We start from the raw sequence: 13,115 nt of genomic DNA, 5'->3' as shown, positions 1-13,115 counted from the left end.
TAGTCCTTGCATTGTACAATAGTATGCCATTGTCGTGAAGTGATTTGTATTTGAAATGTGCAGTTGATGATAATGCTACTTGATTGTGGTGGCAGATGATTTTTGTGCTAAATTATTACCGCGCTCGACATCTTGCATACAAATCTGACATTCTACAGCGCTTAAAATTCCATTTACGTCACATCGCCAGCTTACGGCCTTGATTAGAAAAAGAATCTTAAAGAGTTCCGCAAGATTTCCTAATTTTTTAAGGAAATTGATTTCTTGCTTCAATATAAATCTGTGTGATTATGAATATTTAGATCATCGTGCCGCACTCACACACCAAGTAGGCCAATTAGTTACACAAGAAGTTGAGTGCAGACAATACCCGAAAAACCATCATTGACAGTTGTTACTTTTTCATTGTTATGCTATTAACAAAGAAGTTGTTCCTTGATTCGGGGCCTGGTATCTCATCGGTACTGATCCTACGGGTTTGGTTTTACAAAAAGACAAACGTCTATTTATGTTTCATAGAAGCTGTAGAAAAATTAGTTTATCTTCCACTTATTGAAATGTAACAAACAAGAGACGGAATAGCTCCAAAAAGCTGACCGCTTGTTTGTTTTTTGAGGCAGTTTCGTGATCTCATTGAGAAGTTTCCAGTCGGTGCCGTCATCGCTGAGAGGAATATTGGAATGCTCAAAAATTTTGTGATAAGAAGTCAGGATGAAAGCTGAAGGCAGAACCTGTTTCTGGCGATTGCATTTCATCGAATGCACAATAACAAGAAAAAAAGAACAGGGCAAGGCGTTAAAATATAAACTGTAAACATTTGGTTTTGCTGGTTATCTCTTGTTTTCAAAGTTGTTAGCATTATTCATATTTAATAAGTCTTACTAAAAAACAGTTCTTTTCAACCCGTAGCATAGCGGTACCACTAGTACCCACTTGTGTGAATAGGAATTATGTATGACTTTTAATTTTTGTGATGTGCAATAGTTCAAATGAGCCTAATACAGTAAGAAGTGGGAATAGAAATGGTCCAAGTAGCAGTAGCGAGCGCTACTTTTGGTCCCAGTAGCGGTAGCAATATCGTGCTACTATCCAAGTAGCGCATGCCCACCTCTGCAAATAGCAACAGAACTTTTCACATATTAGAGAAATAAGATCTATAAATGAATGTCCATCTATTGGCAGCACTGAATATACAATAATGCGATGGATGAGAACTTAAAGCTGGCCAAGATTTAAGTGAAATGATCAAGTTTTGTTGTTGTAATATTTATTTACGAAAAGCTATCTATCCCTAACATAACTTAAGTTATATAACACTGGGCAACGAAATTTGAGTTTTCCGCCTCGTTAGCTCAGTGGATACGCGCCGGCTCAAGATCACGCGACGCTGGTTCGACTCTCCGGGTGTGCGCTTGAGCAACGCATTTCAGGACTGCTCTCCATTCAGCGGCACCTAGTGAATGGAATAATTTCCCGGCAACAAAATTACAACAATCGGAAAACTTCACTCTGCCAATGTCGGTAACCAGCCCTGCGTCAAGAGCCTCTACAAATATGCGAAACTACCAGGAATAACCTATCAAGGCTTTGTCAGTCCGAGGATAAAGAAGCAAAAACCAAACCAGTATGTGTTATATACATCAGAATAACTACGGTGACTTATAACTTGGTAACTCAATTTATTTTAAACAAACCATAAAAGACCAGCATAGCAACACTTGTAGCAGGCACAAAGAAAACACTTCAGTCTGTAGCACATCAGTTCAGTTCAGTTGTTTTTATTGCTGACCATCACAACAAAAAAAAATATATATACTAAACATAGCAGAGGTCTAGAAAAGGATAGAAACGACAAAATGCGGACATTATAACGTGCATGATACCAAAGCAGAACAATCAGTTTAAAATATGGCACAGTCGCAACACCTAAATAGAATTTTAAAAAATTTAGAAGAAAAAGAAAAAGCAAAAAAATGCAAGTGAATTATTCATTTTTAACAATTTAGATAAGTGAAAAAAGAAAAACAAGATAATGTTCAGCAATACACACAGTAAACAACATAACAAAAAAAACTGGAGGTTTGACGCATTGCTTTTATATTTTTGGTTCTTATCTCGAGTTAACTCGTTAAGTGGGTAATTAATTTTTTGCCACTCGAGTTAGTGTGCGCATTTAATTTAACGACTCCCAGCATGTGTCGTCGCATTGTTACTTTGTAGAGTGTTGGAGATTCTCCAGCCCACAGCGTAACAAGCTTTTGTTTTAATTTTCTTTTGTATTTTTTGCTTCATTTTTTCGTTTTTTTGAAAATCTTGAAATTATTTTATAAACGTGTGTTCTTAGACAACTATGACGTAATCAATGCTATTTGTGAACCATAAACAATAAAAATATTTTATTACGTCACAAGGCACGATAATCAATTCATCAGCAACCGATCAAGTCCATGAATTTATTTTAAGACGAAAACTTTTCTTGAGAATTCATTTCAAACAAATTTTTTCCCAATTGCAATTCCAAAAAAAAATTAATTTTGCGAAAGTTTTCTTTCAATTCTTTCCAAATTGTTTTTAGATCTAGTAATACTTGACGATTTATCTTTGTCACTCGCCCAATCATTGGTTGTGTTGTAGATTTCAATTGCTTTTGTGTAAGCGGCTTTAGCTTCATAATGTTGCTTGGTGTTATCAAGCGCAATTCCCATACTATGGTGGCAATGTCCAAATACAAGATACCGATTTGCCTCAACATTGAATGCTGTTTTCATTAATGTGATTGCGGATGTGTTTATTGTGATTGATTTCGACCAATCAGATGCATAGTTGCAGCAGAAACCAAAGCGACGCAAAAACCAACCAATTTGTTTACATTTAACTTTTAGATCAACCTTATTAGTATTTTGCATTAAATTAAGAGTTTCATCCATAAATGAATATTGTTGTTTAATTTGTTCTTCTTTGTTTTGTTTTGATAATTCTATGGATATTTCCCCCATTAACCAACCAACATTTTCAAGCTTATCTAACCTGCTTTCACCGTCGTAGTGATTCTTAACAAATTGAAATCTACAACGAGCCAATGAGATTGCGCAATCGCATTCTTTCACATTCACAAATTTCAAAACTAATTTCTTAATATTCTCATCATGAACGTCACGTGATTTATCGGTCAAGCGTGACCATTGATTTGCATCAACAATGGATGCAAACGAAACACAAACAACTTCAGCTTGTGGAATTTTTTTTAAACTCAAGAAGCATTCCGCTTGGTCGATGCTTGGTTGTAACTTGTCCCATCCTTCGACATGGTCGATGATTATTTGCAGGGTTTCCACAGCTTTTTGAAAGTTGTTCTGTTGCTGATATGTCGCTGCTGAGCCTGTCAAATCATGAAATTAGAAAAACTATCAGAAATGAGTTTTGTGCAGAGGAATGGAAATAAATTTTGAACTTGTAAAGATTTAGATTAATAAATCTTAAATGTGGTTTTAATTGATTAACCACTTCATGGATGTTATGGATTCAACAGAAGTGTATTTGGATCTTAGGTAGCGCTGGAATTTTGCACCAGGTGGCAGCACACAGTTAAAATGTTATTCGATCGACTCATCGACTCATTGTAGTCGATGTTTAAAGCCGTGTTAAACCCCCCCTCCCCTTTTCGCTGAAATTTCCCACTGCTATTTCAGGAGCCATTCATGTCTGTCTGGTATTGATTGGCAAGGTGAGAAAATAAAGAAATGTAAAAATAGCTGCCAAAGCTCAATATTCAATCAATTGCTTAAATAACGCAAGGCCGTATTTACCACTCCCGACACCCTTGGGTAAAGAGCCACTCATATTCAATTGGTTGAACAATTTCCAGATATTTGACATAGGAAAATGTAAAAATATTACTACATATTCTCGATGGTTAATACTGTAGCTTTTATCTATGGGGTTTTCTATTGTTGGTCATCAATGTCATCTAGCAGTTGATAGATCAGTACTTGAAATTGCGACGATGTCGGCAGCCAATAGCGTTGACAGGATTGGTATGGGGTAAGCTATTGTACCCGAGATGGTTTTATTGTCGTAAAATCTCTTCAAGGGACTTGCATTTGGAAGAAAGTTTCAAAACGCCAAATTTGTATAGATCTATCTTATTATGTTGAAGTATCTTGCATTCACCCCAACATCTTACTTTTTTAAAACAAACACTGTGTCATTTTTATTTTTCCTGTTTTTAATTTTTGTATTTCAAAAGTGATGCGTTGTGATGATAGCCTTTTTGTCGGTTTAACAAAAGACCAAACCCAAAGTATCCTCTCAAAAACTTCCTTGTTGTTGTTGACAGACCCGTGTTAAAATCAGCCAAAGAAGTAATTGATAGCTTGATGGAGAAGCTTCTTCTTCGTTGTGGGAGCTTCTGGGGCCCAGGACCAATCCTTGAACCACTCCAGATTCACGATGTTTCCGGACTGCACTGGAAGGTTATAGAGAGCAGCCAGTACTTGGTTTTGTCATCTAAGATGTGCAGACCTTCCACTGTTTTAGGTGGCTTGAAGATAGTGCAGTCTGATGTGGTCTGCGGTATGTTTCTTGGTACCACATTCACAGGAGGAGGAAGAGGTCATTCCCCATTGGTGCACGGTTGAGTGGAAAAGCCTGACGCCCGAGCGAAGACGGTCGACACGCACCCACGCCATCTATGTCGTGTCAGACTGGTGAAGCAAGTGTGTGGAGATGAACAAATGGAGTCTGGTGGTTTAGTCGCAAAGATGTCTTTTCCATCTATTTCGTTGAAGTCTTGATTTCAGTCGATGAGGTTGCTCGTTAAAAGGAGCAGGGACGTTAGAGAGAAGAAAATTGTTGGCCTCCAATGCCGTCGACCAAGAAAAAGAGTGGCTTCTTTGCAACGGAGCTCAGCAGGTTGGATGCTAGCAAAAATGAGGAGGTTGTTCAATGGGGTGTGAAACAGGCATCCCGTCACTGTGCGCAGAGTGTTGTTTATAGCAGTGTCGATATTGTGGCAGTGAGCATAAAGTTTCCTAGTTTACGGTTTTGAAAGAATTCGAGGTAAAATGTCAAAAGTTTATCTCAATCCCGGGATACCGCAATGAACGAGCTTGTTTTAAGGATAGTGTGTTATTATACGTTGGCTATACGATTGGAATGTCCGTTTTCATTTCGGGAGATTACTTTTTGTTTTCATGTAAATAAACTTTGTGAGATATACAATATATCCCCAACCTTTGCGTAATCCGAATATTTCTTTACCAGGTTCGTGCACCATTTAGTCCGATGAAAGTAAGGACAGCTGCTGTATTCCAATTACGCAGCATTCCACAACAAGTGTTTGTGTAACTTACTTTGTAATTGCTTGGTGGTTGCAGGAGTGAAACCTTCTTTCTTTACAGTCTGCGAAATAACTTTCATCTAAAAATATAAAGTTTATTTCAATTTGCAAACTTGATGTCTCAATAATTAAATGCCAGTGCGGCTGCAAGGGTAGCAAATCAATTCGAAAATAGAAAAACAACCTTCATGCAGTGCTGGAGGCCTATTCAAGGGTATGCAACGGTATATACGCAGTACGAGTACTCGTATACTCTTTGCTTTTTCGAGCAACAAATAATATAGGCCTACCCTCTGGTTTTCCAAAGAAAGTGCGTATGCTATCCTTACTGATTCTTGACAACTACAGTAACTTACTAATTAATTAACCCTTTGAGGACCATTGATAAATGATAATGTGACCTGTTTGATGCCACCAAAAGTATGTAAGATCGTAGCTGCTAAACCACCGATCAGCTAAGGATATTGGATCCCAAATTGTAAAGAGGTTAAAGATGTAGATTCCTCTCGGCAGGCTGTTAGGAATGTATTCATAGAAAAATAAACCATTTTGTACCTCTCGTCCAAATGCATAATGTTGATAATGTTATGGTAGAATAGAGATTAGTATTTTGCAAGTTGTGTAGGCTATTATTCATCATTTTGGCAAATCTGACGGTAGGCTATTCGGACTTGTTTGAAATCATTTTGTCAACGTTTTTTTATTATTTTAAAGCTACTTTTACACTCTGGTTCGTTTTAGTCACAAATTTCGTTTGGTTTAGAGCAGGGGTGCCCAAAGTTTTGCCACCACGGGCCGCATTTCGCTAGTCGCAAGTCTTTCAAGCGCGTTAAATTTTTCACTCATTTTGTCTTTGAAATTCGGCCTAAGCTTTGAGTTTGTATATTGTTGGGCAACCAATCACGAAACGTGTTTGGTGATACAACTAAGCCCGCAGTTGACTCACGTTTGATCGGATCATCCGCTTATTCAGACAGGTTTTCATTGATCCCAAATGCAAATCAATTTTCCCCACTTAATCGGACTACTAACCCAGACAGCCACTTTATCTGGCCCAGATCTGGTAAAGATCTGAACCAGATAAATTGGTTGTTTGGGAAGCTAGCCAGTTTAAACGGACAATACTCCTACTAGAAATAAGTTTTATGGTTGACATTTTTAGGCATTTTCAAGTCAAGAGTTGCTGTTGCCATTCTGCTTTGTTCTCGCAAAGTTATTAGTGGCAAGGTTGCCAGATTTACAAGTTAAACTAAACCCAAAACTAGCCTACAACATGAAAGTTTGCGCAAATTAAAAGCAAAAATGACATTTTAGCCAGAATGATTTATTTTGTGAAACTCAGTTTGTAATGAAACAAAATCAATCACCACACATCACGTGACTGCTAAAATTTTCCCACTGGCAAAAGTTTTTTAATTTAATTTGGTGTATCGGTGTTTTACTTTATTTTGTGCGGATAAGCATCACAGAGAAACACGTAATGGAGTTCAAGGCTTACTATACGGAGGAATGAGCAAAACGAAGACGTTATAACTCGCAAAAATAGTGAAATTTGTTCTTCCCGATTAACTGGACCAACATTAGCTTTGTCCAGTTTAAGGGGTTTGACTGGACTGTACGTGCAAGTCCAACTGCCTGACAAATGATATATGATTATTGCATAACAGAATGATTGGCCTACCTACCAAAAGTCAAGCACTTAGGCTTATCTGAGATATTCTAACTAGCCAGTCTTGCAGGTTAATAAACCACTTGGGCTGAAAGTTTTTGAACTACGCCGCTTCAACAACAAAAATTAAAAAACTCCTGGAATTATGTTCACAATTAGCAAGTTTTTTTCATCATATGATATAGAATCACTTGAGCAGTTCATCATATAATATAACACATGGGATTGCAGATAATGTTTTCACGGGGCGTACTTTGAGCACTCCTGGTTTAAACTAAAACATTGTCTCGAACATTTCTACTTTGAAATGTTCAACCACTTACCTTTCCTAATCTCTCAATGACGTTTTCCAAAGTGATATTTCGGGACATTCCATCCACTCCGTTGCCTGGAAACGCAATGGGTCTTCTACAAGTTGGACATCTGCAATGGTGAAAATGATCCTTTAACTTTTCTGTTTTGAAATATTAGATCTATTTGCATTTACCACAAGTTGCAGAGAGACGGAAGATGATGATTTGAAATCTACACGAAAACCATTAAACCTCTTTTTGCATTGGTGGAAACTAAAATACAAAAATCAGCAAATTTCTATTTACCTTTTATCTTGATTGTTCTGACAGAATCTAGTTAGACATCCATTGCAGAAATTATGCCCACACGCCAAAATACGAATGGGTCTCTGCAAAGTCTCGATGCATATGGGACATTGGAATTCGTCAGTAAGGTTTTCAGCCATTTTACGTTATTCTTGCGAATTATTCTGTTATCGTTTGCTTATATCTCTGAAAAAGAGTAAAATTAATATTCAAAAATATCATATTATTATTCTATTCACTTCTTTTCACAACGTTATGAATGTTAACGAGTGTTGTTGAATTATTGCATCAACTAGGGATACAAATAACTTTTCTTTCATTTTTGTGATTTGGATCTTTCACTTTTTCAATGACGCATTTCTTCTTGATAAAACTACAACTGCTGACGTCAATGTTACTTCTTGTAATTGCAGTTTGACTCTAACCATGGTCAACCTCATTGCATTGATCTCTTGAGTCGATAATTATTCTATTTCTAACATCATAGTTTTGTTAGGTATGTTGTTGAAAATGAATATCTATTTCTTGTATCTTTACATTCTAGCTGCGTTGTACATAATGTACAATGCCACTTTCCAGTAAGCAAATCTGTATTTGTACATTGATTTAACGTCGTACAACGACAATGATCCATAGATCAATACAGATTGTTCTAACCCTTTTACTTTCGCTTACTATTTCCCGACTGTTCAAAAATAATTTAATTAAACCATGTTAGATACTTTCAGATAGGACTGTTGGCGGTTTTCATGTAATTTTCTTATTTATGAATTTCGTTTTGGTTGCCACGTTCTTGGCTTAGGTGACGCAATCAAAACTGACGCACAAATAAATTGTCCATGCAATAGATTCAGTTTCGCTTTTAGAAGCATGATCGTTGCTTAGAAAAGTTTTATTAGAATGCGAACAGTTCAGGGTCATCTAACTTCATTCATCAGATGACTAATTCTGGTTAAGTGGCAGAGATTGCTGCAACTTGATTGATTTAATAAGAAAAGAATGTTCATTTCATTTTTGTTTGGATGCGAAACGTGCATAAACAAAGACGTACAGTGTGCATCCAATGAGAGAGTGCGAAAGACCGTAGCCCTGAAGGCGTAGGAGGTCGTCGAGTCTGCATTTTCTGCACAAAAACCATAAAAATAAAATGATCTTCTTTCCTTTGAGATAGATTTTCTTCTGGGAACAGATGTTGCTAAGCCGTGCCCTGGTAGCTTCATTCAATGATGCTGTAGCCTCCTAGAAACTGGCTTGGTGGTTGTACACAAGTTTTATCTGTCTGGGGTTGATATTCGTATAATACTCATTTCCTCACTTTCGTAGTCTTGATTATCACTTACAAATATTGTTTTGAGCGCTAAAACTGTCATCACTCCTGGATTGTACCATTGTTATAAACTAACAGTTCCACTTCTACAGTTATACGCTGCCCATTCATTTGATATAATCACTGAATACATGACGTTTGTTTGAAGTTGTAACAAGATGAGAACAGAACATTGTTTTATCCCTGACTACTGAAAGTTTTATAAAATCTAATCCACCCTAGAAGGAACTTGTATTGTTGGCGAGAACAAACATTGGCAAAGAAAGTGACGCTCAGAGCACAATCACCTTCAGAATAACGCACACAAAGCATTCAATATCCAGTTACAGGTTTGAAGGAGAATTGGCGTTTCTTTCAATGGGGAATAAATAGAGTTTTGTACCCGAAATCACTTATCTCAGCGCAGTTAACTTTCTGGGTTGATTTTTCATTACTATTTGATAAAACAACAATATCTTAGTTTATGCAATAGTTGTGTTGAGAGATTTGATTGTTACCTACGTGACGTAGCGTATTTAGAGGGGAGGATAAAGGGCGATGGCCCCCCCTATTGATCAGGATCTATTTCAAACAAACAATTTTTCTTCCTTTTCTTGACAATTGCATGCCACAAATTCACAAGAGGTTCAATGAGCACTGCTCGCTAGCTTTTAAAGTCAGCATATTTCTGCTTTCGTTGATTCATGAAGATGAGGAGTGCCCGATCGACGAGATTTTCGACTTCTACTATGAAAGGCCGATTGGCAGCAGTGGCCGAGTGGTTAGCGCGTTGGGCTCGCAGTCGAGAGCCTGCATGTTCGACTCCAGCCGCCCGCACTCGCTGTTGTTTCTCTGGGCAAGAAACTTTACAATAATTGCCTCTACCCAGTAATCGATTTCGAGTAATGGGTAGTACCAAATTTAAGTCATAAGTAGAGTAGACAACCGGAAACAGACATTGCCGTCGGCTGCAGCGTGGGTCAGGTGTACGTCAGAAGGCGTACACCGATGCATAGCGCTCAAGTCCGCTTTCCGCAATGCAGGATAAAGATATAAACAAACAAACAAATGCTGGATGTTGAACCAAGTAGCCTAATTGCTTTGCAGCTACTATTGAATTGCGAAGATGGAGAGCGATATGGCTTGCAGTTTCTGTGGATAAACAACCTGCGACTCTTGTGGATGCGTGTCAAGCTGCTGAACAACTCGGCACTTATCCGATTATTATCCATTAATTACTTCGAATCTTTGCTACGCTTCCAATTACAACTGCCTCCAATGAGCGATGTTTCAGTTCACTAAAGTACCTGAAAAATGATTACCGCACGACCATGACCGAGCCACGTTTGGATGGTCTAGCTCAGATGTATTTAAACAAGGATATTGTACTCGAGTACGATGCAGTCATTGATATATTTGCCAAGCGCAGCCATCGCATTAAACTGTAAATTGTCATTGTGAATCGCCGAGAATGTTCAAAAGGTATTCGAGGTCGGAAGGACTAACTTATTGTTTATGTTCTGAAGTGTTTGATTATCTTTTGTTGGTTCATTGATTGGAACAGTAACTTACTTCTGCGGATTCGCTCTTGCTTTTGGACCCCCCTATTTGACGGTTTCAGCTAACCCTCTCCCCCCATTCTGACGCATCATAAGCTATGACATTTTGGTATAGCCTACTCCCCTATTTAAAGGGTCAAACAAGTCTAATTTTAACCCAAGTAGATGAAATTTGAACCAATTAACAGCCATTTTCAGAAATTTGAGCTTTCTGTGTACTACCGTTGAGACTACCCAGTGTGCACTACCCCCATTCTGCCCCTTTTTGACAAAAAGAAGTAACCCATATTTTAGCAAAAATGAGTTTTTCTGGAAATTGGAACATTTAAATATGGAAAAAAATTTCTGACAAAGCAAAGAGTTCTCACAAATGAAACTTCTCTTTCAGCAAAGTTTGTTCTTTCAGTTTAATGCTTTTGTATTGAGTAAAAATAAACTCGTTTCATCAGTTTTCTCAGAACAGTGTTTTCGGGGTTGCTTCTTTTTATCAGAAAGGGGAAGCATTGGCCTCCAGCCGCCGAGTCAGCCGCTACGCGGCTGACGGACACAATGTCTTGGCCCCCCCTAACAAATTTTCTAAATACGCCACTGCTACGTCGTACATGCCATGTGCTGTATTTCAAAATATTGCGATGAATGGAGATTAGCAATTACCAACGTTGACATGAACCTACTTTACGCTTTTGATTTCAAATTCACGGTTAAGCTTTATTTCTCGTCGAGTGTTGCAGCAAGTGGTACAACAACAACACCACCTTGTGATTAATAAAACATGCGTAACAATCGAATAAAACAATCGAAATTTTATGATGTTGCTTGTCAATATTTTCCTTATAGATATTCAGCTACATTCACACTGAGTTTATGTAACATCCCTACTTTAACATTAAACTTATGATTCAAAATAAATGCCGAGGGAGAAACCTTTGTTATTTGGTTTATAGTTCTAGTACTTTCATAGCTTGTAAAAATATTCCATCATGGAAATATGAAGACATTTAGAGTCAATTTATGTCAGTATTGTGAAATAATTTTTATATTTTTATAAATATGGAGCCATTTAGGAATTGCTTGGCCTGCGCAAATGGATGTTTTGATTTCAATTGCCGGGTTTGATCGATTGCAGAGCCGTACGGACTTGAGGTAGCAAGCGGTTGAGATTTATGGCTCGTCGAGAAAAAAACAGGATGGCTTGTTTACGAGGAAGTTTAGCCGTTTAGATGCCAGCAAGAACGAGGAGGTTGTCCGATGTTGTAAATCACAGGCTTGGCATCCAGGCATCCAGTCACAATTATACACATGGCGTCATTAATGGCAGTGTCAATGTGGTGGCAGTGGACACGGCGACTCCAGACAAGTGCACAATATTCTGCTGGAAAGTAGACTGAAGTTGGCGACTTCTTAGGGGTTGTACAAATAAAGCATAGTTATTGTTCGATGTTCAGTTATCTTGTGAAATTTAACAGTTTGCTCCTCAAAAGGAGGTAGATTTGTACAGGGCCTCTGAGAGAAATTTTCACTAGGGGTACGAAGAGTCATTCCGTGCCCCCCTCTCACTCCGGGCTCCCTTTGTCTTTGTCAAAATGCGTGATGTTTGCTTAGGCATATTGCACACCATACAACATTTTTCTGCAGAATTACACATCTGTGCGCAATAACAGTAGCCTATCAGGCTGCAATAAAATTTTTATTTTGTGTTTGGTGTCGTGCAATGTGCATATCATGTGATCTGTCCCTCGCCAATTTGTATATCCTGCATTGAGTTTGTGTGTCAGTTGTTGATGGTGCTGTTGAGAGGTATCGCTTGTAGGCTACAGCTTTAATAGCCTGTAAAATTTTCAAATTCATTTATTTATTTCTCTTAGATATAGCCTATAATTATTCTAGATGAGGACACTATAATACGGTGTAGAAGACGTTGGATTTAGTAGTTTTTTTCTGTTTTTTGTTTGTTTAGTAAAAAATGTTAACTCTATTAACGTTAGGCTACTGAGTGTTATAGGCTATATATATCTGGAACAAAAAGTCAAGCTCTCTACCAAGGCTCAAACATAACATCTTGTTAAAACATAATCAAATGACTCTAATCATCTGACCAATAACCTTTCTTCATTAAGTTTTGCATTCACCAAATGCCTAGCAGAAGTGAACGAAGTCACTTTTTTTTACTCTGGCTGCGCTCCTGCTCCGAAAGTATTCACTCCGGCTTCTGCTCCGAAATTCATTTTGAAGTGAAATAAGCGTGAAACTACCTTTTTCAAATAGTTTATTTTTTTTTAAAACCCATGTTTTTCTCAAACCTGCTTTTGCTGCACTATGTCCCCACCATGGACAGGAGAACAACCAACTTTAACCGTATCTGTTACTGCTTCCTTTTGGCCGTAAGAGTTACTGGCCGAGACCACCAGGTCTACGTCTCTCTTATTGCTAATTACTCCGTCGGCTTATATCAAATAACAACGGGAAAAGGTATGCCGTTGGTCAAAAGCCTTATCTATCACTTCAATCAATTTATTTCGCAAAATATATTCGTGATTGTGTATTTTAGGTAGAAAAGGTGATAAAGACTCGGTTTTTGACCTATTTTCGCCATTTCTTGGTCAAATTTCTCAGTTCACATTTTATTTTGAAAGTCTTCTTGCGT

General features: G+C 37.8%; 1 protein-coding gene across 1 annotated transcript; it reads right to left on the bottom strand.

Moving 5' to 3' along the window:
• Positions 1-1,762: 1,762 nt before the first annotated feature.
• LOC145785582 (uncharacterized) lies at positions 1,763-8,829 on the bottom strand. The gene is made up of 5 exons (XM_082597246.1): positions 8,658-8,829; positions 7,607-7,792; positions 7,331-7,430; positions 5,352-5,418; positions 1,763-3,379 (listed from the first exon to the last, which is right to left on the bottom strand). Exons 2-5 carry the CDS (start codon positions 7,744-7,746, stop codon positions 2,529-2,531), a joined length of 1,158 nt encoding a protein of 385 aa, XP_082453372.1. The 5' UTR covers positions 7,747-7,792; positions 8,658-8,829; the 3' UTR covers positions 1,763-2,528.
• Between the last annotated feature and the right edge of the window lie 4,286 nt (positions 8,830-13,115).

This window comes from Aplidium turbinatum, chromosome 16 (genome assembly GCF_918807975.1).
Source record: "Aplidium turbinatum chromosome 16, kaAplTurb1.1, whole genome shotgun sequence".
NCBI lineage: Eukaryota > Metazoa > Chordata > Ascidiacea > Aplousobranchia > Polyclinidae > Aplidium > Aplidium turbinatum.
Note: the sequence above shows the minus strand (reverse complement) of the source record. Positions and strands in the feature narration are given on the sequence as shown.

What these genes read in the sequence shown, in the direction of transcription:
- LOC145785582 (XM_082597246.1), bottom strand. Translation starts at nt 7,746, where the DNA reads ATGGCTGAAAACCTTACTGACGAATTCCAATGTCCCATATGCATCGAG. An exon ending in TCATTGAGAGATTAGGAAAG is followed by an intron (nt 5,419 to 7,330) that starts GTAAGTGGTTGA and finishes TTATATTTTTAG; the next exon opens with ATGAAAGTTATTTCGCAGAC. An exon ending in AACCACCAAGCAATTACAAA is followed by an intron (nt 3,380 to 5,351) that starts GTAAGTTACACA and finishes ATGATTTGACAG; the next exon opens with GCTCAGCAGCGACATATCAG.